This window comes from Mixophyes fleayi, chromosome 4, assembly GCF_038048845.1.
Source record: "Mixophyes fleayi isolate aMixFle1 chromosome 4, aMixFle1.hap1, whole genome shotgun sequence".
Taxonomy (NCBI): Eukaryota; Metazoa; Chordata; class Amphibia; order Anura; family Limnodynastidae; genus Mixophyes; species Mixophyes fleayi.
Genome location: NC_134405.1, coordinates 236,905,000 through 236,930,145, shown reverse-complemented (window position 1 = coordinate 236,930,145; position 25,146 = coordinate 236,905,000). Strand labels below are relative to the sequence as shown.

The following is a 25,146-nucleotide window of genomic DNA, read 5'->3' as shown; positions in this document are numbered from 1 at the left end:
GAAGCCTCAAACCTCAACTGCATTAAGGATTCTTGATCTTGGAGAATGCAGGGGATGACTAGAGGGTACAGTGGCTAACTCTTGGCATCTCCCGAACTAAGAGGGTGGCTGTACATCATACTTGCCAACACACTCGGAATGTCCAGGAGACTGCCCTACTCTCCCAGGAGACATACCTGCAATTTGGGAACCTCCCGCAGAATTAGTGCTGCAATGGCGCGATTCTTAAAGAATCCTGTCATTTTGGCCCCAGCCCCTGATGTAAAATCACACGTTCGCGGCATTACAACATGCGGCAAAGCTAAAAGTGACTTGCTTCTCTAAGCCACGTCCCCTCTGGGAACTCTCGGAAAAAGTTGGCAAGTATGCTTGTACATACCTGGTGCCCAAGTATTTTGCTTCAGGGCTATTCTAGGCTCTATTAAGCTTAATTGGTCATGTCATGCCTATTGTACAAAGATTGCTTGGACTCTTGCATGCTTTATTACTTTCACTGATAAGCTCCAACTTTGTCAAATAAGAGATACTTTGTCTTGGCCTGGTTGAGCCATTTGGATTCCGTTGTCACATTTGCAGTTACAGTATATCTGTTATTGTTTTTTTACAGAGTACTTAAACAAGAATTGGAAGACAACAATATACAAATTGTGAAAATGCAATCCAAGATGTTTACATATAACTTCCCAATGTGCCTGTCCATCTGGAAAATGTAAAATACAAAATGTTATTTTTATATTTCTTTATTTAGTATGCAGGTAACGTTAATCATAATTTAATTAATAATTGCATGGTGGTGCTATCTTTAAAGACAATCCATGGAAAGACTGTAATGTGTGAACCACTTATTCATGTTCTATTTTGATTTGGTTTTGTCTTTCTTTGCTGATTTAACTGGTCTGGATCGACAGCCTTTTAGCTTTTATTTACGTCAACTTTGAAATCCATAGGGATCATCTTTCTTGAGGAACTTCAGCTTACATTTTAAGATTGTCAGTTATGTTAACTATGCAAATTATTGCCATGCTGCTGTACAAATCATTGTCATACTTGTTGTGCAAATATAATGTGTCTCTTGTTTTGTACCTTTAGAGCCATCGCAGTAGAAACTTTTCTAAAGGGACAGAAGGAGGTAAGCTTTTAGCCTCTGAAATACTAATGCCATAGAGGGCAGAGAGGGTAACTTTGCATGTTTTAAAGCAGGGGAGGGGGGAGTTTCACATTGTACTAATAATCTTTATTTGACACATGATGTGATGGCGTATCAGCACCGAAGCTCAGGACCAAAATAATATCCAGATTTAATAGGAGGGTAGTCATTAGCCCTGATATTTGGTATTACTGTCCTGTAGAGTGGGGTAAGCCCTTTCAATCCAAGAAGGTAGCTTATAAATCTATGTTAACCATTGGCTAGTAGGGGATGATAACTTTCTTTTATGTCATATGGATAGTTAATTTCTTAAATTAGATTCCGTTACTGAAACAGCAAATTTGCTGCCGGTTGTTTTAGATTACTTTTAGAATTATAGTAGATGAACAAATTCCAAAAGTGCATATTAAATTTTCTGATCAGTTTTAAAAAGAAAATTTTACTCCAATTTAATACAAGTGTTATATAATAGTGTATGTGTGTGTCTATAATTATATTATAAGAGAGCAAAATTTGGTGTCAGTATGGAGAAAACTTTCAAGAAATTGAGTGACTAATTTCAAAGTAAAATGTAACAAGTTTTCATGAATTACACCAAAAGACATTTTCAAAGGAACATATAAACATGGAAGGCTTCTTCTCTTGTCATTGCCCCCACCTCTCCTTCTGGATGTCTTGACGTTTTCTCAAAATCAACATTGTGAAAACTAAACTCATTGTTTTTCCTCCTTCTAAATCTTCACCCCACAGTAAACTATCAATCATCGTTAATAACACCACCATCTCTGCTGTTCCCCAGCGCCGCTGCCTGGGTGTCGCCTTTCAACTCCTCCCTCCCCTTTGCCCCCCACATACAATCTCTTGCCTGATCCTGTTGCTTCCAACTACGGAATATTGCCCGCATCCGGCCCTTCCTCTCTCAGGATGCTGCCAGAACCATCATCCATGCCCTCATCATTTCCCGTCTTGATTACAGTAACCTTCTCCTCACTGGCCTCCCCCACTCTCATCTCGCCCCTCTTTGCTCTATTCTAAATGCGGCTGCAAGACTTATCTGTCTTTCATGCCGCTCTTCCTCTGGCTCCCCTCTTTGCCTTGCACTGGCTCCCGTTTTCCTACAGAATCCTCTTTAAACTTCTCACGGTCACTTACAAGGTCCTCTCCCATTCCACTACCCCTTATATCTCTAACCTCCTCTCCATCCAACTCACGCACGTTCCCTGCTTTCAGCCAATGACCGTCGCCTTTCCTCTGCACTGATCACCTCATCCCATGCCAGAATTTAAGACTTCTCCTGTGCTGTCCCCCTCCACTGGAACAATCTCCCTCTCTCCATCCGTCTGTTCCCTAATCTTAGCTCCTTTAAACGGACTCTCAAAATCCATCTGTTACTCAAGGCCTACCAGCCATCCACTTAATCTTCTCTTTCTTGTTCTCTTCACCTCCCTGTCTCCTTTGATTGATCCCCTCTGATTCCTCTCGTGCCTGCTTTGTTTCCCCTCCCTTTAGCATGTAAGCTCTTATGAGCAGGGCCCTCTTCCCTTTTTGTCTCAATTCCTTTTCTTATACTCCTACACCACTCTACTTGCTATGCCTGGAGATATTGAAGTTTTGGTTATACTCGTTTTACTCTGTTCTGTTGTACCCTGGTATACTGTCTGTATGTATTTTTGTTTTCTATACGGTGCTGCGGAGACCTTGTGGTGCCATATGAATAGAGAATAATAATAATAATATTGAATGACCTATGCTGAATTTAATGTGACTCTTCCCTTTTAATATTCACATATGCAGTAAAGGACCTCTTCAGAATACAAATATTTTATATTGTATAATTATTTTGTATTTTACGGTAGTGGTATAGGTTTTCTAAATTATTATAATTTTACATTTTAACTTTTATCTTTATAGTTAAGTTAATTTCTATAGTATAGTTAAGCATGACATTAGGAAATGTATTTTTAATTTTGTATGGTTATTTTTAGCCATCACACTATTTTTTATTAAAGAAAATCTAGTACCACAATAAAAAACAAACCTCCTAAATAACTTTTCAATTGAAACATTTTCTCTTTCGATGGTATATTCATGAACATTCATTTTATTGATACTATATTTTATTATTGGAATAGATTTGTAATAAACTGTTACTATTACATTTATACTGAATGCATTTAATTTTTTCTCTCATTTTCCTGAAATTACACCCTGTTTTGCAGGTCCAACACTTCTATCAAAGAGCCCTTCAGAAGTTGCCTCTGTGTGCTGAACTCTGGAAAGATGTAATGTTTACTCCTGTTCTTTTTCTTAGTGGGGTTTTTGAAATTTTATTTCTGTTTACCATGCCTGTAGATTTGTACAAGACCATGGCCTTACCACATGTGCTTCCCCATCTTTTGCAGCAACTCTTGTTTGAAGCATCAGGAGGAGGTAAAACTGATAACCTGAGAAAACTAGTTTCCAAGTACCAAGAGATTGGAGTCAGCCTAGATGAGCTCTTAAATTTAAACACAGAAAGCAAGAATCGCTGAACAGTCTTTGCAGTCAGGCCAAACTCCTACTCTAAATTGCCAAAATGGTCAAGAATAGTCTGATTCAGATTAGTCTGTGAAAGTCAGACCTATTCTGAGTCGTCAATGCTTTCTGTAACTGGGGAATCAAAATATACTGCCCATCTTAAACTGAAGAATTGAATTCCAAAATCTGGCCTGCTTCTGGGCCCAACAAGATTCTCTTTACATCATGTACGTAAGTATAGTTAATCAAAGTGATTGCTGTTTTATTGTTTCTGTCTGTTTTTTTTTTTTTTTTGTGTTCATTCTCCTCCCTTACCCTCTCCATTTATTTTGCAATCCCCATTTGTTGTGGTGTTTCTCACTTGCTTGACTCTCTCACTGATGCCTGTGAGACCCTGTGTCCAACAATAGCTTTGGGGGCTGCTGTTTACAATCCAAAAGCAATCAGTCTCTCATTCTAAATCTTTACCAATTTGGTCATTTCTCATTTAAAAAGTGGGAGGATTTGGGGAATTATTTCAGTTAAAGCAAAGAGCAGCAGGTCCTCGGCCAAACCAAGGCCATCAGTCTGCTAAATGCACTTGAGGGATTTTTTTGTTTTGTTTGTTTTACATTTCTGCATTTTGGACTCTAAGCTGAGACTGTTAAACTTGAAGACAAAAGATTCTATTGCAAAATGCCAGTGCATCAGAGCCGAAGAGTGGTCAATTATTATGTGCAATTTTTCTTTGTGAAGTTTAATTTATAATAAAGTTTAACAGTTTAAAGTACAATATATATAATGGAAAAAAAAATGTTTTGTATTATAGTACTACCATGTGTAGTATTAAAACTGTTTATACAAAGCTATTTTAAATATAATTAAACTTTTTAAATAAAACATTTCTTGTCTTTTTTTGTATCTGTGAATTTACTTAAGTTTCTGCACAACATTAAGGTGGTCTAGTGCCAGCATATGCTAAAGCAAAACTTTCTACACCCTTATCGATCATATACACACCATCTTATCCCTTAAATAAATAGTTTGCAAACTCTGCACATTTAAAATATACAAACTTCATTATCACTCCACATTTCTTAACTATTTTTGCGTTCAATAACATCACCTTTAGGGAATCTATTAGGCCTAGTAAGACTTACAATCATTAGCATAAGTAATTTTATTTCCACAGAACAATTATAAAATTTGCTAATTTCTCTCAAAACAAGGTTAATACTGCTGCAATGTAATTACCATGCATTATGTATGCAATTCTTTCATAAAACATTCTAGTACATTTGTCACAACAGGACCCATCTGGGCTGCAGGATGTGGATGTGAAAGAGTTGAGACAAAACTACCCGGTCTGTCTCAAAATCAATGGATTCCTACATGCACTGTAAAACAGTCATTCCACCACTAAGATTTAGTTCACGAGCCAACATAGGAAGTCTGATCCCAAAATTGAAACACAACCTAATTTAATTGACTACTGTAAAATAAACAATTCTCTACATAAATGTGGTATTATAAAAACAAGCCCATCTGACATGTATAGATTATTTAAGAACACAAAGACAGAACTTTCTGAAATGTGATTTAATATGACAAGGCTTATTGAATAAAATAAAACAAATGAAAGTTCCACATTCCTGTTCTCTTGCGTAATGTGTCACCTGGGGCATGCTAAGAAGTTATGGACAGCTCATTGGTAGCAGACTTATCCTAAAAACTGACAATTTCTTAGATAATGTAATCACTTTTTAAACCTTTTTTCTTTTTTACTTCTTGCACAAAGTCCCCCTCCCCCTCTGTGACATCACTGCAAAAGATATGATGGTTCCTATAGAATTCTTATGTGGCTTTTATATGTTAATACATTTATTTGGATCTATCCAGTGGTTATACATTTATACAGAGATCATATCAAGCATGATTATGGAAAGAGTTGTTTTGAGTCATTATTTTTTCCCGTAAGGATATACACTAAACTTGGAGTGACCTAAATAGGGTCCTTTCCAGCTTAAGGAATTTGACCTATCACTTTGCATCTCTGGAGCTCATAACTGGACAATAAACAAAAGGTTGATTTCCTGTGGCACTATGCATCTCTGAATAAACAGGCCAAGCCAAGCAATATAAAGCAAGCATCTGAAGCACATGTCAAATTACATTAACCCCTTATTTGCTCACACAGTGATTTTCTGGAAATTGTTATCTAAAGCTACTACAGATATTCTGATTATCCTAATTGGGCTATAATGTTGACAAGATTCTTCAGCTCTGAATGGGGTTTTGTGAAAACATATGCTTGGCACATGTGACTGGAGTGACCTCCAATGAGATTGAGGCAAGTAGACATGAGGTCATAAATGCATGGAACAAGTTAAAATTTAGATCCAACTTATTTTTAGCGGCTATGGGGATTAAAATATTATCTCAAGAAATGGTCACCCATTTTTCTTGGGATCACACAAGTTGAATTTTTTATTCTAACACATATAAAGCCAGTAGTTCACCTGTGTCTACATAAAACTAGCAAGGCAATTACATTTCTCCAAGTTTTTATTTAGAAGGTGCCACAGATTCCATTGCGCCGAACACAAAAGCAAGTAATAAAAAAAAAATGTACAAAACATTTACAATTGCCTTTAACCATGTGTTAATTTGGTCAGTTTATAAATAGACATGGTGATTCAATATTCCAGATGTCCATTAAATAGCATGCTGGCATTGCAGGAGCCCAGCTGTCAATAAGCATTCTGGAGATCCATTCTTGTGGCCAGTAACTAAACAACAATGGCATCCTACAGTGCTTTAATTGATAAATGTATGTTTCTTTTAGAGTACACTGCATTAGAAAGAAACAACCCCCAGTGATAAGGTAGGCTAATAAGAGGCAGAATAGAACTTTATGTAGGCCTCCCTTGCCAGCCTGACAAATGTTCTATCAATAGGGTAAACTAATGGTCCTTGCTGGCTACAAAAAAAAAAAAACCACCCAGGAAAGTAAAATCTTATCCCCCCTCCCCCCCACATATTTGGTATCCATCTACTTGAAACAGCTAGACAATTAAAGATTGGGCTAGATTTAGAGGCATAGAGATGGGAGGAGTGACTGACAGCATAGCACTTTATGCGGATGACATGTTGGTCTTCTTTGAGGAGCCTGATGAGTCTTTGTCTGTGGACTTTGGTTCATGTTCAGGAATCAAAATCAACTGGGACAAATATGTGGTTTTTCCAATGGGATGGCAACCTCGGCCTGGTGCTGTGTACTGTCCGACACTTCTGTGGACCAATAGGTTTACATATTTAGGTATCTAGATTACAGCCCATGCATCGGAATATGTTGCTCTAAATATTGACCCAATAATCTCTAAAGACTAAAAAGCCACACATGGCCTAAGCTCCGTCTCACAGCCGCTGGTAGAATCAACCTAATTAAAATGGTGGTCCAACTGAAGTACTTATACCCCCTCCAACACTCCCTGGTGTATCTACTGTTGAAGGTTTTCCAAAACATTATTAAATCTCTCATTTCCCTCATCTAGAGTGGTAAGAGCTAGGTTGTGCTTTAACACATTTTTGTAGAACAAAAAATTCAGGAGTACTGTCCCTGCCCAATCTTAGAAGTTATTATCTTGCTTCCCAGCTTACACATTTGGTCTCCTGGTTAGGCGATACGCAGAACACTACTCTCGGACACTTCTTGGGCGAGCAGACGGACTCCTCCCTTGGAGCTTCGTAGGTTTTGTTATCTAAGCACAGACCTAGTGAAGTGGCCCCTATAATACGACAGGCATCAATGATTTGGGCAATATCCCATGCTCTTATGGGAGGTGAAGTGTTAGGCCCGGACACTCCATTGTGGTTCAAATCTGTTTTCAGGAAGCTGGTGGGGTTGGAGGTTTCAATGATATGGAAGGATGCAGGAATTCACACCATTGGTCAAATTTATATAGACAGTCAATTAGCTACATATAAACAATTGAGAACGACCTTCCCATTACCCAACGAAAAATTCTTCCATGATCTACAGCTGAGACATGCACTGAATGGCGAATTTCCTGATGGTTTGCTTCATATGTCAGATTTTCCAATTAAAAATATATTCCGATCTGTAGGGTCATATAAATCTATTTCTGTGCTCTATGCCTTATTGTTACCTCAGCTGTTCCCGAGCGGATTAGATCTGCTCAGAATAAAATGGGAAACCGATCTAGGGGTTCTTTCTGGTGAGGAGTAGAAATGTGGTGGGAAGTACTAGATATTCCACATCTTGTCTTAGGTATCAGCAGATCCATTTTTACATTGTACACCACTTAACACCAACCAAGATGCACATGATGGGACTGCGCACCTCTTCGGAGTGTCCCAGGTGTGTTATCACTGAGGGCACGTTTTGTCATCTTTTATGGTTATGTCCAGTTGTCCAGTCCTTCTGGGGCCAAATATGGGACAGCATCTCCTCCACACTACCTGTGACCCTTTTGTTATGCCTTAAGATCTGTCTATTTGGCACTACATAAGAAGGAAATTTAAGTTAACCACACTTCAAATATATATTTACCTTAACCTCCCTAGCTAAGGTTTATTATAGCTAAGGGATGGATGGCGACTGAACCACCTAGTGTACCTCACTGGATTAATCTAGTTACTGAAGTATGGAGGCATGAGCGGTTCATGTATGAAAGTAGAAAGGCCATACATATATACCATAAGATATGGCACCACTGGTATGAATCAAGTTTTGTCATCCTCCCTTACCAGGATGATATGGTGGTTTTGGGGAGTCACCAGGTGATGGATATCACTCAGGCTTGTGCAGCTTCAATTGATCTAACCTGGAGTAAAGTGAAAATGTTATGATGATATCATCACCCTAAAAGTTTACTAGATATCACTGTATAATGTTTATAGCAACATAGGCAGAGATAGATGTTAGTTAGATTAGATGTTCAATATGTTATTTGTATGTTGTAACTAAAAATCTCAATAACAATACTTTATTCAAAATGATTGGGCTACATATATTGGGTTCAAGAAAATAGACCAACCCTTTTTTCTTGAACCCAATTTTTTTCTGAATCTTGAAAACGTGGTTATTTTCCTTTTTTCCCACCTGCAGGTAAAATAAAATATATCAAGTTCAACATGCTACTAAAATATGGGCCTATTTTTCCCAAAATAACCATAACATTTACTTGTATACAGTAGAAAATATAAAGGTTTGTTATCCGTGAACCTGATTTATTGTGAATATGTGAAATGGATCTAGTAATTGGGGTACATAGTGATTCTAGTTAACAAGGGTTTAAGTAGGAGCAGTTTTAAATGATCAACATACTTGCACAAAACATTAAGAATCACATCTGTGGAAAAGATTACATACAACGCAAATAACCTACCTTGTCCCTATATCTCCATATTTTGAAGAATTTCTGATGTAAATGTGGTAATATGTTTCTGACTAAATGAGAATTGATAAAATGACTTTAATCTGGCCAATGCTTGTCCAGAATTGCAATCACTTTCCAGTATGTCTGCTCAACACTGATTGAGAGGCAGGATCAGACTGTTTGTGGTCAACAGGAAGTTTGTTAGTGTGGTTACAAGGTAAATTCACAATCTGATAGCACGTACTGATTCAATCAATCTCTGCATCTTGCTTGCCTTGTGGTATACTATAACTGTTCCTTTCACTCCATTCCAAAACCTACCTCTCAAGTCTACTGTCATTCTCATACAGGCTCCTGTTCACTTATCTGCACATCTCCACTTTCTGTTAGTATCTGCTCCTAGAACCTCAATAAGTTGTAATTTTATTAATGCCTCTTATTCAATGTAACCAGTTCATAAAATGTTTTACCCATAGTGAATGCTCGAACAGTTCAAATCTATTCTTTGCTCCCTTCTTTCTTACACTACCTTCGGGCTATTTTTTCTCCACTGCCTTTTTTTCCTGCTGAATCCTGCATACTATACTCTGTTTTCCATGTTGGCCCATGCTTCTCAGCAGGATTATGGCAGAAAATGTTCTCATATTTCACCACCTCTTTTACACTGTTAAAAAAAAATAAAAAAAAATCTTACAATGTTACGCTGACACTTTATTTTTTGTGTTCACAGAACTTTACACTGTATTATTACCTTGCGAAAAGGCATACTCAACAGTTTAGGTTTCTCTGCATTCTTTCTTATAGTATCATATTCATTGTTGCTTTACTTTGTTCCAGTTTTGTGACCGAGCTATCTAACATTTACCATCGGATCATAGTTAATTTTCCTCATGGACTTTCATGAACCTCCCAGTTCTAAGAGTTACAATGACAACTTTTGATTTGCTCCATCAATCAACAATAGTTAAAATAATCCCAAACAATTCACTGTTGCTTTCTTAAATACCACTTTCTATAAGTGCTAGCAATTAAAAAAAAAAAAAAAGAGAAGCAGATTCGTGACTTTTATTCAAGTATTGACATGATCCTGCTCAGCCATGACCTAGCTCTGAAGTTATATAACTCCACACATATAACCAATCATTATTAGATCATGCCACTATTTTGGCTGATCTCATGATTCTGGTGCTTCAACCGCCACGGGAATGTGGAAAATTTGATACATTTGTCACACCTAATATTAACATGAAATCAGACAATTCTTACTTAATATTTTGAAACCAATGTCTCAGTTGAAATTTCCCCAATGATACGTTGGAAGCCCACAACACTGTCCTGAAGGGCAATTTGATTGCTTTAGCATCAAGGGCTAAAATAAAAAGGATTGCCAAACAAATAAAATTAACAGAGATACTGCAAGCCCTGGAGACCCAACATAAAAAGACAGACCCTTACATCATTTATATTATCAAAATTGTTAGGGGGGGGGGGGGGTAAATATCATGATTTTTAATCAAGCTGCTTAGGTGGCTCAGGTGGTGTTTTTATGAGAAGGGAGATAAAGATGACAGGATCTCTGACTGCAATCTCTTGGAACTTAAAACTTCAAACGGCTCCTTATCTAGTGATCCCTGAATGATTTCAGATAAGTTTACAAAATTCTGTTCACCTCTGTTCTGTTCACAGCCTCATAAAGAAAAAACCTTACACCACCAGGAACAAATAATACATTTCTTGTAGAAGTCAATGTTCCTCAACTATCTCAGCAGGCTGCTAAAAAACTTCATGAAACTTTATATTGCTCAGGTCATCAAGGAGCAAAGGGAGTGTAAAGTCTCAGGTGGCTTTTCAGTAACCTATAGCAAAAGGTTTTGGAGCATTCTGACCAGAGGCAGCACTGCTATTTCCAGTGCAACCCCCCCTGGAGTTTACGTCATGCTCCACTCCCCTGTACCCAGTTGCCTATTCCGATCCCTGCTTTTTTATCGAGAAGGAAATTGGAGATGACGGGGGATAGGCTCCCGTGGCGTAAATTATTTTTTCCAGCACTGGTAGGGTGCCTCGTTAAGCATGCGGGTGGGGTACAGTAGAATGGTGCTGTCAACCCCGGCATGGTTAAACAACAGGAGAATAATGATGGGTATAATACCGACAGTAATTAAATCACTACTTACCATATGTCAGATGTGAAGTTTGTCCAAAGGTTTAAATCAGCGTCCTTTGTAAATACTCGGACTCCACGCATGTATTCCATTATACATGGCGTGGGGTCCGGGTATTGCGGCTTTAAAAGTACCATTTTCACTGTGTCCATAGTAAATTACATCATTTGGTACTGTAGCTATTTAGGGCATTCGGATTTTACAAAGGACACTGATTTAAACCTTCGGACAAACTACATATCTGATATATCGCAAGTGATTTAATTACTGTCGTTTAAAACCATGTCGGAGTTGACAGTGCTGTGTTAATTAGTACCACAGAGCATGCCACCCTCCTTCTTCACACCCTTTATAACACAGTGCTTGGGGGGAAACTCCTTCGCTAGAGAAGCACTGGAAGCCAGAATAGCACAAATACACAAAGGAAGACATTCTAAATTGTGCCAGCTATCTCCTCTCCTCCTCCTATCCCAGGGTGGCAGCCTCTATTTAGACCTGGCTCTGGCACCATTAGGGTGCCAGAGTATTAGGTCTTCTGTTCTCCAGCTATTTGCGTTCCTGCTCCTGTGTTTTGTTTCTGACCCGGCTTCCCTGACTTGTCTTCTGGATTGTGATTCTGTTCCTATTGTGACCCCGGATAGTTTTGACTATTCCTCTGGATTCCGCTACTTATCCTTCCGGTTTGACCTTGGCTTGTCTTACTTCTCTGTGGATGTCTCGTTGGTACTGCCTGTCTCCGTTTGGCTTTTGACCCGGACTGTTCTGACCATTCTCTATCACTACACTGGTAACTGTCCAGGAGTACCGCGACCTGCGTACCCTGTGCAGCGAAGCCCAAACCTCCTTGCAGGGGTACGTTAGACTACGCACCTCCTGGTTCAGTGGCGCTAATACCGGTTAGTGGTTTCTCTATATCGAGTCTTTGCTCCCCGAAGCCTGACACCTCTCCACACTCCTCTACCACTTTCAAATGCTTATTTGGAATCTGGTGTGTCACGAAGTCCCAGCCTGTCCCAGATACAGCAATTTGAACAGCTGGCCGTGACTGGCATCACCTTAGTCACTTAGCAATAAGTGCACCTTTTCTGCCACCACAAAGGATTTATTATGGTGTCCTTACGTTCACCAAAACCACTTATTAATGTTTCACACTTAAATTACATACACATGTAGCATGAGCCTCTCTGGGCTTCGTAAGTTCACAAAGAATCACGGATGGTACGTTAGATAAAATTTAGTTAATCTGAAAAATGTTTCCAAGGCTTAATGAGAAAAAATAATAACAAGACATACAATATATTGCACAAGTAGGTTTCAGAAAATAAAATAGGACATAAAATTAGAATTACTGCTTACTAGTTAAGACCTGGGGGTAAATGTATCATCCCCCATTTTTTTCAACTCACGGGAGATCGGCGTCTTAGTAGCTAAAATTTAAAGGGGCGATGGCTTGTAAAGGCAAGTTTTCCTTTACAAGCCATCGCCCCTTTAAATTTTAGCTGCGAAGACGCCGATCTCCCGCGAGTTGAAAAAAACGGGGTATGATACATTTACCCCCTGGTGTGTGAGGGAACACAAATGATAAATATGGGACATTTCAGTCTTGATAGACCCCTCATGAAAATGCACACATTAATGCCTAAGTCAGAAGATTTTAAACCTTTTTGCCACATACCTATCACTCCCCACCTTTGCAGTTTAACTGTCAATAAGGACAGATTGATTTCCCAAATGTCACAGGGCTTTTCGAATGGAGTTAGGGATGTCCTGAGATCGGAATGTTCACAGGACCGGATTTCCCACCTTTGCTCGTTCTGCTTGACTAGATGGTTTACAACTTTGTAGCTTCAAACTCCTCCAAGATCCTATTTCTCCCTAGCTATTTCAACAGATTAATGACACTTGCATTAATTCAAACTCATGTCATCTAGCAAAGCACACGTTGAGATTACATTACAAGATTACATCCAATATACATTGTCATACATGAATTCAACAGAAAATAACAATCAGTCATTAGATATACTACATATATACTATATAATCATTACATGGTGCAATCCAAAAATATCTCTTATACTGTATCATGTCATGTTTTGCATAGTCACACCTGTGATGCCAGGGGTCTCTTAATATTATTGATATTCAATAAATAAGACCCCACCTTACAAGAGGGGGTAGATTTAACCACTCATGTCAGTGAGAGACCTTTTGGATATTTAATTTGAGTACATTATATCCTGAAGGCCTGAATGAAACAATTGACCTATATTCAGTAATTTCTTGATGAAGTGATAGATTGTTTTTCTGGTTTGTTTCCCATAATATTTTATTCTATTATGTTATGGTATTTTTTTATCACATATATCTTTGGTGACACTTTGTATTTAATTTTTGATATGGTTTATGTTATCATGTACTTTTGATCCTATAATATATATATCTAATATATAAATGCTTAGTGGCGTCTGTCTGTCTGTGTGTGTGTGAAAAAAAAAAACCAAGTTGCAGCGCCACCTGCTGGGCAGAGTTATACACTGACCTACTAAATTCTTAGTGTGTGTGGGAAAAAAAATTCAAAAAGGGCTGAAATTTGGTAGGGCTCAAACTCATTTTCGTGAGGTAATTTTACCTCATGAACACACATGTGTAGAGGCGTGCGTTAGTGTGTGTGTGTGTGTGTGTGGAAAAAACTATTTTCTCAGAAAGGGCTCATCCAATTGACCTGAAATTAGGTATACTGACATTATTTGACAAAAAAATTAGAATAGTCAAGTCAGTTAACTTCCATCATCCCCCCTTCCCCCCGTGGGAGGGGTAGTAAAGGCTAAATTTACGAGTTGAGGGGTCAAACTCATTTTCGTAAGGTAATTTTACCTCATACATTAAAAAGGGCGCTTGCGTCGGGAAGTAACAATCTTCCCCTGAGGAGGCCTGGGCTAGGCCCAAATGCATGACAAGAACCTTTTTAAGACCTTAAGTATCTTGATTTGACTAGAATGCATGAGTATCATGCATGGGTTAACTTGTATATATATATATATATATATATATATATATATATATATATAATGTGCATCTCAAGAAGAACCGCACAACACCTCCACAGTAATAATGTTGGGTGCCAGGTCAAGTACATATATGTTTCATTTAGGTAACACCCAGAGACCAGCACTCCGTGTAGAAAAATGTTTGGTCGCCCTTGAGAAAGGTGCTAACGAAATGGCCATTGGGCATACTCTTCTTGGCATACACTACCATGAGCTGTGCTTCATCTTTTCCTCTTAAGATGAGTATACTATTTAAAAGCTGCTAATTTGTTATAATTGCTTTTCTGCTATGAATGAATGTATTCCCCAAAAAATATTAATTGTAGAGTAAACTCCACACTGAAATATAATCTAATTATAGGTGAAACATTTGAAAATAAGCATATAATGTTGGTCTTGGGTCACTGGATCTAGGAGTGTGCCTACGCATCATTTGTTACCAAAGTGAGAGATGTCGCCATACTATTTATTAAATCCTTATGACACCAAATAATAAAGATGCTCCTAGAACTAGGGGAAATATGCTTCTTCTGGTATACTTATTGGAGAAAAAAAATCACACATATATGCCCCCAAAGCTCCCAATTATTCGCTTGTTTTCCATATTATTTCAATTGTTAGCACGACGGCAGACACCAAACCTAATAAAGGCAGAGGGGTCCTTTATATGTTAGCTGACAAAGTAAGTAAATAAGGCAAGACAATGGACCCATCTTTGGGAACGCATATCTTTCTTCTAGACCCACCTTTGACTGTGTTATATGGAGATTATAAAATACGATTGAGAAAATGCTAATCTTTCATATCTTCTTTTTTGTCATATAGACTACCTATTATCCGCTGACTATTTCCAAATAATTCTCCAAATAATTGGGATTTTCAAATTTCTAATGATGATAAGTATACAATTACAATCTCCCATGAAAAACATCCATCTGTAGTCCTCCCCCTCCTATTTGAGACAAAGGGGCATATTCAATTACATTTCTGGTCCGCGGTAATGTGCATTACCGCGGAACCTGTGCAGTATTGCCGGTAATATGGTATCGCAATAACGTGGCTTTTCCTTTGCAACCCTATGAAGGTCTTGTAAAGGCTGCATACAGGTGAGGTCTCTTACTCCTAATTGACTTAATCTTTTGTAAAGTGCTGATTGCAGTAAGTGAAAAATAATGTGTAGTTGTCATTTTTATAGTGTACAAAGATTGGTTACAATGCTCTGTCCATTCGATTGGTTGTGGTACCTAGATGGTTTTAGTTCAAACTGGCGAATCTAGATCAGGAATCCCCTGTACCCTTATGGGTTGCAATCAAATTGCATGGGTACAGCAATTTTATTCTCCCAGACAAAAAGGGGTGCCACCATTTGTTGCTCCTGAAAACAATTGGGAGAGTCTGTTGTTAGGCGATTGAGTTGGCTGACCAACAACTGATAGTGGTCATCAGCCACAAGGAGTACTTGCTTCAGTCTCCAATATGTATATCTTTGAGTGTTGTTGTAAAGTGTCTGGTTACTCCCAGGATATAACCACTTGCCTAGGGTAGCAAAGACACATCCCAAGCAGCCAAGTCATTTAGTCCTAGGAGGACAGCTCATGAGTGAAAGCTGAAGTCGATGGATTGGATAATGTATAATCATGAGGGAAGAAGGCAGTTGATAAGCAGCCAAGTAAAACAGAACTCTTGAAGCATTAGCAGAGAAACAACATTTCTCTGATCTTCTCTCTTGCTCATGCAAAGATTGCTATGAATGAGAGCCTTATAAAGACTGCATACAGGTGTGATCTCTTAGTCCTTATTGACTTGATGCTTAGCAAAGGGTTAATTGTAGTAAGTAAAAACGGATGTTCAGTTGTCAGTGTAAATGGTGCACTGCCACCTGTTTCCTGTAGCTGATATTCCGGCAGATCTTCACATTTTGAAAAAAATGAAGTGCAGTTGTCAGTGTTGATGATGCTCTGTCATCTATAGCTGGTATTGCAGTGGATCCTCACAGAGAGGAATGGAGGAGGAGCCAGAAGTAGAAACAGAAAATGAGCAGTTGGATAGTTAGGATGCGAACCAGGAGGGAGCGGTGTCATGCAGTCCAAGGGAGTGAATTATGTGCAGGAGGAAATGGTGGTCTACAGTATCAAAAGCAGCAGAGAGGTCAAGCAGGATGACCAAGGAGAATTGACCCTTATGACTTGGAAGGTAGAAGATCATTGGTGACTTTAGTAAGAGCAGTCTCTGTAGAGTGGAGGGAACAGAAGATAAATTGAGGTAGGGTCAGGGAGAGAGTGAGAGGAAAAGGAAGCTTGTAAGGCAGTTATAGACAAGCTGCTTGTGTAGTTTGGGCAGTATTTACAGAGGCAGGGTTGAGAAAAGTTTTTTTAGGGAGGTAAGGCTTGTACACTTTTGGCCAATATAGCCATGGCACAAAGAAGGGAAACACTTGATATACCAGTCCTACTGACACATCTATTTTGACAATATGTACAAGAGGACACAACATAACCCATCTCTATGAGATTACATGCTAATTGCAGCAAAATTGTCCGGAAAGCTTAAGGGCGTAACCATGCTATGGCTTGTTTATATATCGGCAAAGCTCAAGATCCAGACTTACGGGTGAGTATTATAAAATGTAAAAAACCTAATATATTTATATTTTATATCTAGATTGTTTAATATGATTCATTATTTTCTGATCCCATGTCCAAATGTCAATAAAGCATACAAAAGCCAAACATAGATCCAGAACTGATGTCATATTATTGTCCTATTACACTGTGAAATACTAGCACAAATCTTAGCATAATGCCTCCAATTGTTTCCTATTTAATTATTAACTCCATGTTAGATGGGGTTCATGTATGGAAGACATCATACTTGCTGTCTGTCCTTGCTAGGAAGAATGGTCCAGTGAGCTATAGGTTCACTGAATAAACTACTTTAACTTTCCTTCAAGCCCTACATCATTCTGGTTAAACATTAAAATACCCTTGATTTCATGTTGTTGTCAACGTTAAAAATTGTTTTGCACCCACTAAATCATGACACAATGAAAAACGGTTTGTTTTAGAGAGAAAGTCTATTGGATAACATATTCAAACTTATTATTATTCTATTTATACTTCATTGGCACATAGGTATAAAAAGGTTCCTTACAATCCTTCACAAAGCATACCCCTTATCACACAGACATTATATGGTAGACCTTTCGGGTTCTCAGATATGTTCTAAATGTCATGCAAATGAGGCTAATCTCTATCTCTATGGAATTATCCTTGTATAAAATGATTCTGAACACCAATATAACAATACACAATGGGATATCTACTTAATTATATACCACTATCTCCTCAACTGGCAATATTAGGTATAGTTATAACACCAGCCATATGGCTACATGACTCACGCCAACATTAACGCAGTTTAGAGGAAAGCTTTTCCTATATTCTGCAAGTATTGGCTGCAGGCTACACTAAACAAGGACAAATATGTGGAAATGTTTTAGATATGTTACCACTTTCTATTACGTAACATATACAAAAGGCCTTCCAACATACTTCATGGTAAGAAAATCACACACTTCTGTGGACCTATCTACACAACTTTAATTGATCTCTATGATCACACTTCCACCCTTATTTATGTATTGTGAGTTGACTCTACACATTTTCAAAAGTTTAACAATGATAAATACTTGACTGTGCCAGTCCATTTTTTATTAAAGTTTCCATTGTACTATAATATATGATGAATTCTTTGTTATATCTTATCTAATTGACAATCATCACTATGACCATTTTTATTATGTAGTTCCATTAAGATTTAATATTTTCATTTTTCCATTTTGTATTTGCTTCCAACTCAAATAAAAATATATACATAAAAAAATAAACATAAAATAACCTCCAATGACTAGTTGCCAATAACACTATCATGTGATAAAATTGTCTACATGTCAAAAGGAACAAATTGGTAAAGTAGTTTCTAAAAGAAACAGGGGAGCTCACTTGAATTTACTCTCAAATTTTAGGCATATCTTTTTATCACACAATTGTCTCGTTTTATAAAGGTCTTAGTACTGTTCCACTAACACTATATCAAGAAGAGCCATTGATGACTGTTATTGAAGTGTTAGTGGTCAAGGTCAAAGAACATATTAAGTTGAGATGGGTGATGACCTCAGGAGATCTGAATGCACTCTTTTATCACTAACTGTACTCTTGTTAAATAGGGTTATAGATTTGAATTACCAGATACTCCAATTTACATTGTTTTTTATACTTTTGATGCTGTGATCTTGATGGAGGCTCACAGTTGAGAATTTAGTGCCCATATCACATAGACAAAATTGAATATGGCACAAGTGAAGGTGCCTGAAATGCTACTATAGATGTATATACGATGGAGAGTGCTCTCATATTTAATTTTGTAAGAAAATGTGCTTGTTTTCATGACCTTGAACCTGCTAACCTTTTCCAATGTGTGTGGGATTATGCAAATAATTAAATTAATATATTGTAAGAGACGACTAAACAAAGACATGATGGGCTTTTTTACATTTTATTTTTAGAAGTGTTATCCACAGAACTGTCTTCAAATGATTATAGCTTTAATGCCAAGGCTGAGAAAGCTTTACTTCAAAGTATTCTAAGAAGCAATGTTCTAATAAATCCCAGTGGTGTCCATCTAAATTCAGATATTGCGACTTGGCGTTCTTTAAAAGATCCACTTTGTTGGAAATAAACATATTTTTATATCTTATGCAATTTAGCAAACTGGCTTCTAGTAAATGTTTCACATATAACAATTACTTTGTTAACAACTATTACTGGAGTGAGTGTACCTTGGTTGGCAAGAGCTACATTAAGATATAATAAAGATTTGTGGTAATTTTATTAGTAGCTATTGGGCATTGATAAGGCTAGTGAAGGCAAAATGGTTATAAACAGCCATTTATACCTGTGGGCAGGTGTTTTACAATCAAGTGAGGGCTAAATAAGGGTCTCTGAATTTTATATCTCTTTTTACAAAGTTTCATGAAGCAATTGAATAATATTTTGATTAAGATAGATCATTAAGAGTTTACTGCAAGCTTAGTGGCTTGGTTATTCTTGTATTGCATATGATGTATGCCTGTTATTTCACTGGAACACACAGCATTGCAGAGACTACAAATAGGAGACATGATCACTAGACAAGTCTGCACTAATGGTAAATCTTTCTTTCACTATGTTTTTGAATACTACCTGCTTCTAATAAGTTTTGAGGAATGCACAGATACAATATAAGCGGTTTAAGAGCACATTGATACACCTGTATTTTATGGGTCTTACTTTGATTATGATTGCTAAAGAATGCATGTACTGTGAAGCAATTGCCTGGTGATTATGTTGAGCACTACAAAAACTAAAGTTTGGATATTTCCTTCATCAGCAGATTTTGTAACCCTCTCTACAGGCTTTAGCACATTAGCATATCATTGTTTTAGCTTCTGTATATGTCGCTTTCTTGTGTCTCCTATTTATTATTACAATTTGAAAACATGCATTAAAGGAAGATTTACTTTTTTAATCATTTCTCATGTAACCTGTTTTTTTTTTTATCATTCTCATCTCTTGTGCCAATTTACTTTTCCGTATGGTTCAGGAGTGTACTCCATTACACTAATAGAAAGGGTCTTTCTATTAGCATACATAATTTAAACACCCTTAACAAATGCATCATTTTGACAGCCTATAGGAGAGAGAGAGCAGCCTCCCTACAGAAAAACACACCTCTTGGGTTTCCATGCCCTACTCAAAGGTAAACTGTTTTACCAATCCTTTTTTGCTCCCGCAAATTGTAAAAAGTGACAGGTATCAATCTTATACATATCTATATAGTCTCCAGGGCCACCTTAACAACTTTATGGGCCCCCGGGCAATGCAGTGCACCGGGCCCCTAAAAAAATAAAATAAATATATATATATATATATATATATATATATATATATATATATATCTATATATATATATTGTGTGTGTGTGTGTGTGTGTGTGTAAAAAAAATATATATGTATGTAAAAAAAAAACGTGATTTTATATATAATCACTTTTTTTTACATATATATATATATATAGGGGCCACCTTAACTTACCTTAAGTCCGATCCTCTTCTTTTTTCCGCACCGCTGAGTCTCTTCTGCCCTCTTCCGTGCTGTGGTTGCAGTGAATGCTGGGCGTGACATCACGCCCAGCATTCACTGCGAGCACAGCACGGAAGAGGGGACCAGGGAGCGAGCCGGATCACCGCTGATGTGACTGCAAGGTAAGTATTTAAAAAAAAAAAAAAAAAAAAAGGATTCGGACAGGCCCCCCTTGCCTGCAGGGCACCCGAGCACCTGCCCATCGTGCCCAATGGAAGAGACGGCCCTGATAGTCTCTCCACTGCACATTATAACTGACCCAGAGGGATGTTATACTATTCTAGTAGAATATGGACTTGTGTATGCCTAAATTACATGAGGTGTTTTTTAAAAAAAAACAAACCAAAACATTATGTTTGGTTTGCATGTCTTAATAAACCAGACCCCCTTAATATGTTATATAATGATGATAGACTCCCTCATCCATATCTGATGTGATTATCATACTAATTCCTTAGCCAGGTAAGGATCTAGCATACCATAACTCTTATAGGCCGATATATCGATCAGCAATTCTGGCTCAACTCAGTATGATGATCTTAGGATAATGCATTGTGTATTACATACTCACACAAATGGCTAAAGGTCATATACAACTACAGACACTAGTAGGAGGGAAGCCTAAGAGGAAAGTTACACTTCTTACAATGCAGGCTGTTCATATTTTTCACACAACACACTTGATCCACAGGGGACGGGCATAAATTTGGAAACTCAATTGTAGCACAATGGAAAATCCTCTAAATTATAAAAATTGGAGGGGGGGGGGGGGGTCATTTTGGATTAGTCATGAATTTATCATGGCTATATTTAGGATTACTTAAAATCTTTATGTTAATTTCCCTCTGAATACGGAATCTCTAAGATAGCTTTTTACAAATACTTGCAGCTTCTGTATGCCCTGACAGCACAGTTTTGGGGAAAGGTTCTTGTCTTTTATTATCATGGGGGACCCATAAACTAGTCTCTGTCACATGCATTTTTAATGGGAAGATGTCCTGAGTATTTTCTGAGACGAAGAGTGGTTTTACATTTTAGGGCATGCTTGAGAAATAATTTGTGCTAAATTTCAACAAATACAGCTTTTACATAGTACAAAGAGTGTACCTCACCCCCTGTTAGATTAATGAAGTGCAGAAGAGGGATCAGAACAAACTGCCCTAAGTGTAGAGGGGGAGCGCTTCTTTTTGACATTTGGCATTTAGGAATTTGATACATTTGTAGTCACCCTATGTGTTGCCACAGCCACTCACAATTATATACAAAAGTATGAATTTATGTAACGTCTTCTAATGTAATCCGCCAAAAATGTGCGATAGAAATATTAGCCTCTTTTGTCATTGCCCAAATAGTGAGAGGTACGCTAGTTGAATACTTTTCTTAGATAGTGTTTTCTACAGGACAGCCATGCAATCACCATCGGTGTCAATTCACACAGCTCAGGCTCCGCTCTGCAATCTGTCATCCCATTATTAGTTGCTATTAGGTATCAATTATGGCCCTCAATGGATATCACACACTCACTTAATGGTTTCTCAGTTTTAGCCCTTTGCTTAACCTAAGTATAATTTTTTAGTAAACACAGTTTGATCTGTCAAAACCAAAACAATCTGATCAGACACATTATTGCCGTTGCCACATGCCAGCTTCCAGATGATTGGAAGGCCCCCTGCACCCTTTGTACAAACAATCCTCAATAGACTATGGTTAACATACCACATGGATTATATGACTTGTTTAGTTAAAAACATTCTGTAAAATCTGTGAACCTTGGTCAACATAACTTGAGATTGCCATTCACCACTTAACAGCATCCTCATATTTATCCTCAACTCTTATTATACTTTTTTAATACACAGGTCCCCAGTGAGCCTACTTACTCCGTCCCTTTCCCACCCCACTCCCCGTGCTTTTTTTTTTATTTTATTTTTTTAGGTTTCCTCCCTGACCTCTCCCAAAATTTTACACCCTAACACTCAAAAAATTGATCACTGGGTAATTTTTTTTTTTAATTAGAATCAGTATTTATATTAAATGTCAGAAATTATATTTGCAAGTCAATGTATTACTGTTTATTTGCATTGCTTTCTGATTTATACATTATTTTGTCTTTGATTCTTATGATTCTTCAATAAATTCTTTAAAAAAATTACAACCCATGGCATCACAGTAATATACAGTAAACTTCATAAAGTAATTCCTCACCTACATTAGATATTTACGGAAACCACTTTTCAGTACACTTTTGTCCAACTGCCACATTACAATAAAAAGAAATATTGTAAAACTACACATAAATTCAATGGGATATGCTGTTTCATTGTAACACAAGTAATTCAGCTGTCACAAGTCTTGTTTTTTATGGCTTTTCTTATTTGGAGAAGAAAAGATTGTAGGTTGTGTTGACTGTGTTGAGTCTTGCTTTGCTAAATACCCTGTCAGCAAAAGTGAGTATCATCATCATTTATTTGCCAGACAGATGGACTAACACATCACTTACAAAATACAAGTCATACCTAAAAGCAGATCAAGTGTATTAGATTTGTTGATGGAGGTGTAGATGTGAGACAGTAAAGAGAGCGGGCCCTGCTTGAGCTTACAGTCTAGAGAGAGATGTGGGTTTTTTATGGGTAAATTAGATGTGATGCATATTAGCACATACCAGGGGGTAAATGTATCAAGCTGAGAGTTTTTTGGCGGGTTTAAAAAACCAATCAGATTCTAGCTATCATTTATTTAGTACATTCTACAAAATGACAGCTAGAATCTGATTGGTTGCTATAGGTAACATCTCCACTTTTCAAATCCGCTGGAAAACTCTTAGCTTGATACATTTACCCCCAGGTGTTTACAATAATGAACACAATATTTTAATTGATTGCAACTGAATAAAAACAAACATGCAAGAATACAAAATAGAGTCAGGTAGACAAATGCACTTACAGACTTAGCAAGTGTCCTACAGGTGAAAGGAAAAATCACATTGCAGTTTTCACATACTGATTATTGTATTGATTTGATTGCGCTGGTGTGCAGAGGGGGTATGTGAAGGTAGCATTGGTGTGCAGAGGGGGCATGTAAGGGGAGTGCTGGTGTGCAGGGTGGGGCATATAAGGTGAACACTGGTATACTTGGAGGCATGTTAGGGGAACACTGGTAAGCAGAGGGGCATGTGAGGGGAGTGCTTCTGAGCTGGGGTGACATGTGAGGGGAACGCTGTTGTCTGGGGTGGTCCTAATGTGTCTTGTTGGGGATGTCCTAATGTGTCTTGAGGGGGCATAATGTGTCTGGGGGGGTTGTAATATGTCTTGGGAGGGGGGTCATAAAGTGCCTGGGGGTGACATGATAATATAACTGGGGGATTGCATGATATGTCTGAGGGGTGGCGGCATGCAGCTGAGGGATGGCGTGATGTGGCTGGGGAGGGTGGGATAAATTATAAATGTAATATCTTATTATAATATATTATATACTGCATGATCTGTCATGTACAGTGTTCACTTATTACTCAGTTTTCCATATTTACATCTTCCAACAGGTCTCAACATTCCAGGATCCATGCAAGAATCCAGTACTAGGTTGTGAAAGCTGCAATAACATGTAGGTGAGAGTAACACCATTATAATACATAATGGGGGAATTCAAATAGCCGCAAAGTGTCTCCAGGAACATCCGCAAGACACTTTGTGGTGGAGACTTGACAGAAATCTCCTCCCATTTTTCCTCGCACAGGAAAATGAATGGGGATTTCTACCGTAATATCACCGGTAATTGAATCTCCCCCAATATGTCATGTCTAAAGAAGCGCACCCACGCCCGACCCCAACATTATGTGTGGCATGGCGCCGCCGAGCAGCAGTGGCATACAGCGACTTTTCTACTCGCTTCTGGAGGGGGGACCTCAAAAATTTGGTCTTAAGGGGCCTCAAATTCCTTTTGGTGGCCCTGGCTATATTCAACATCTCCACTTTTTCAAACCCGCAGTTTAGCTAATATACCCCACAGACTTTGCTATTTCATTGCTTGAAACTGATTCCTATACTAGAGAGACTAAGGAAAGTAAATAAAGTACCCTTTATGTGTTCTGGCTTAAGATAATCTGGCATACATTACTTTTACATTAAGAGACTGCACTGTATCCCTCTGCCTATGTCTGCACTACATGTAACTGTTACTAAAACCTGCATGCCTTGGGGAATTTGTTCACTTACCCACCAACAATACCTTCAGGAGAGTGAAAATCTAGTAGTAGGCAAGTCCTGAGAAGTTGCTGATGTAGGTGCCAGGGAGATCCACTTATACTACCACACCAGTAAACAGGGGGCGTCATTAAGTTATTATTAACATAGTTACATAATTTGTGTGAACACACACACAGGTTCATCAAGTTCAGCGGCGGATTGGTCATTTCCCTTACCGGGAATTTTCCTGGGAGGCCAGTGACACCTGAGGCCGCTGTAGGCCACCTGATTTTAATTTTTATAAGTTAATTTTTTTACTCCTCCCGGCGGGAGGATAGAACAAGGCCGGCACCGCTGGGAGGAGTAAAAAAATTAACTTATAAAAATAAGAATCAGGGAGCTCCCCTCCGCCCATACCTGGCCTCTTCCAGTCCCGTTAAAGCAGAATGCAACATGGGACGAGCACCATGTGACAGGTGCCGTCCCATGTGTACGCGCGATGCAGACAGAGAAAACTTCAATAGAGCAT

The 25,146-nt window shown here is 38.1% G+C and overlaps 1 protein-coding gene across 2 annotated transcripts in view; it reads left to right on the top strand.

Moving 5' to 3' along the window:
• The window catches only part of ZFC3H1 (zinc finger C3H1-type containing), a 74,054-nt gene extending 69,511 nt beyond the window's left edge, over positions 1 to 4,543 (top strand). Inside the window, exons 32-35 of one of the 2 annotated variants that reach the window (XM_075209529.1) lie at positions 608 to 709; positions 1,090 to 1,129; positions 3,367 to 3,429; positions 3,550 to 4,543. In XM_075209529.1, the coding sequence (XP_075065630.1) occupies positions 608 to 709; positions 1,090 to 1,129; positions 3,367 to 3,429; positions 3,550 to 3,678 (334 nt within the window). In that variant the 3' untranslated portion in view covers positions 3,679 to 4,543. Of the gene's footprint in view, positions 1 to 607; positions 710 to 1,089; positions 1,130 to 3,366 lie in introns of both variants that reach the window. The other variant, XM_075209528.1, reaches the window with a different exon arrangement.
• Positions 4,544 to 25,146: the final 20,603 nt, after the last annotated feature.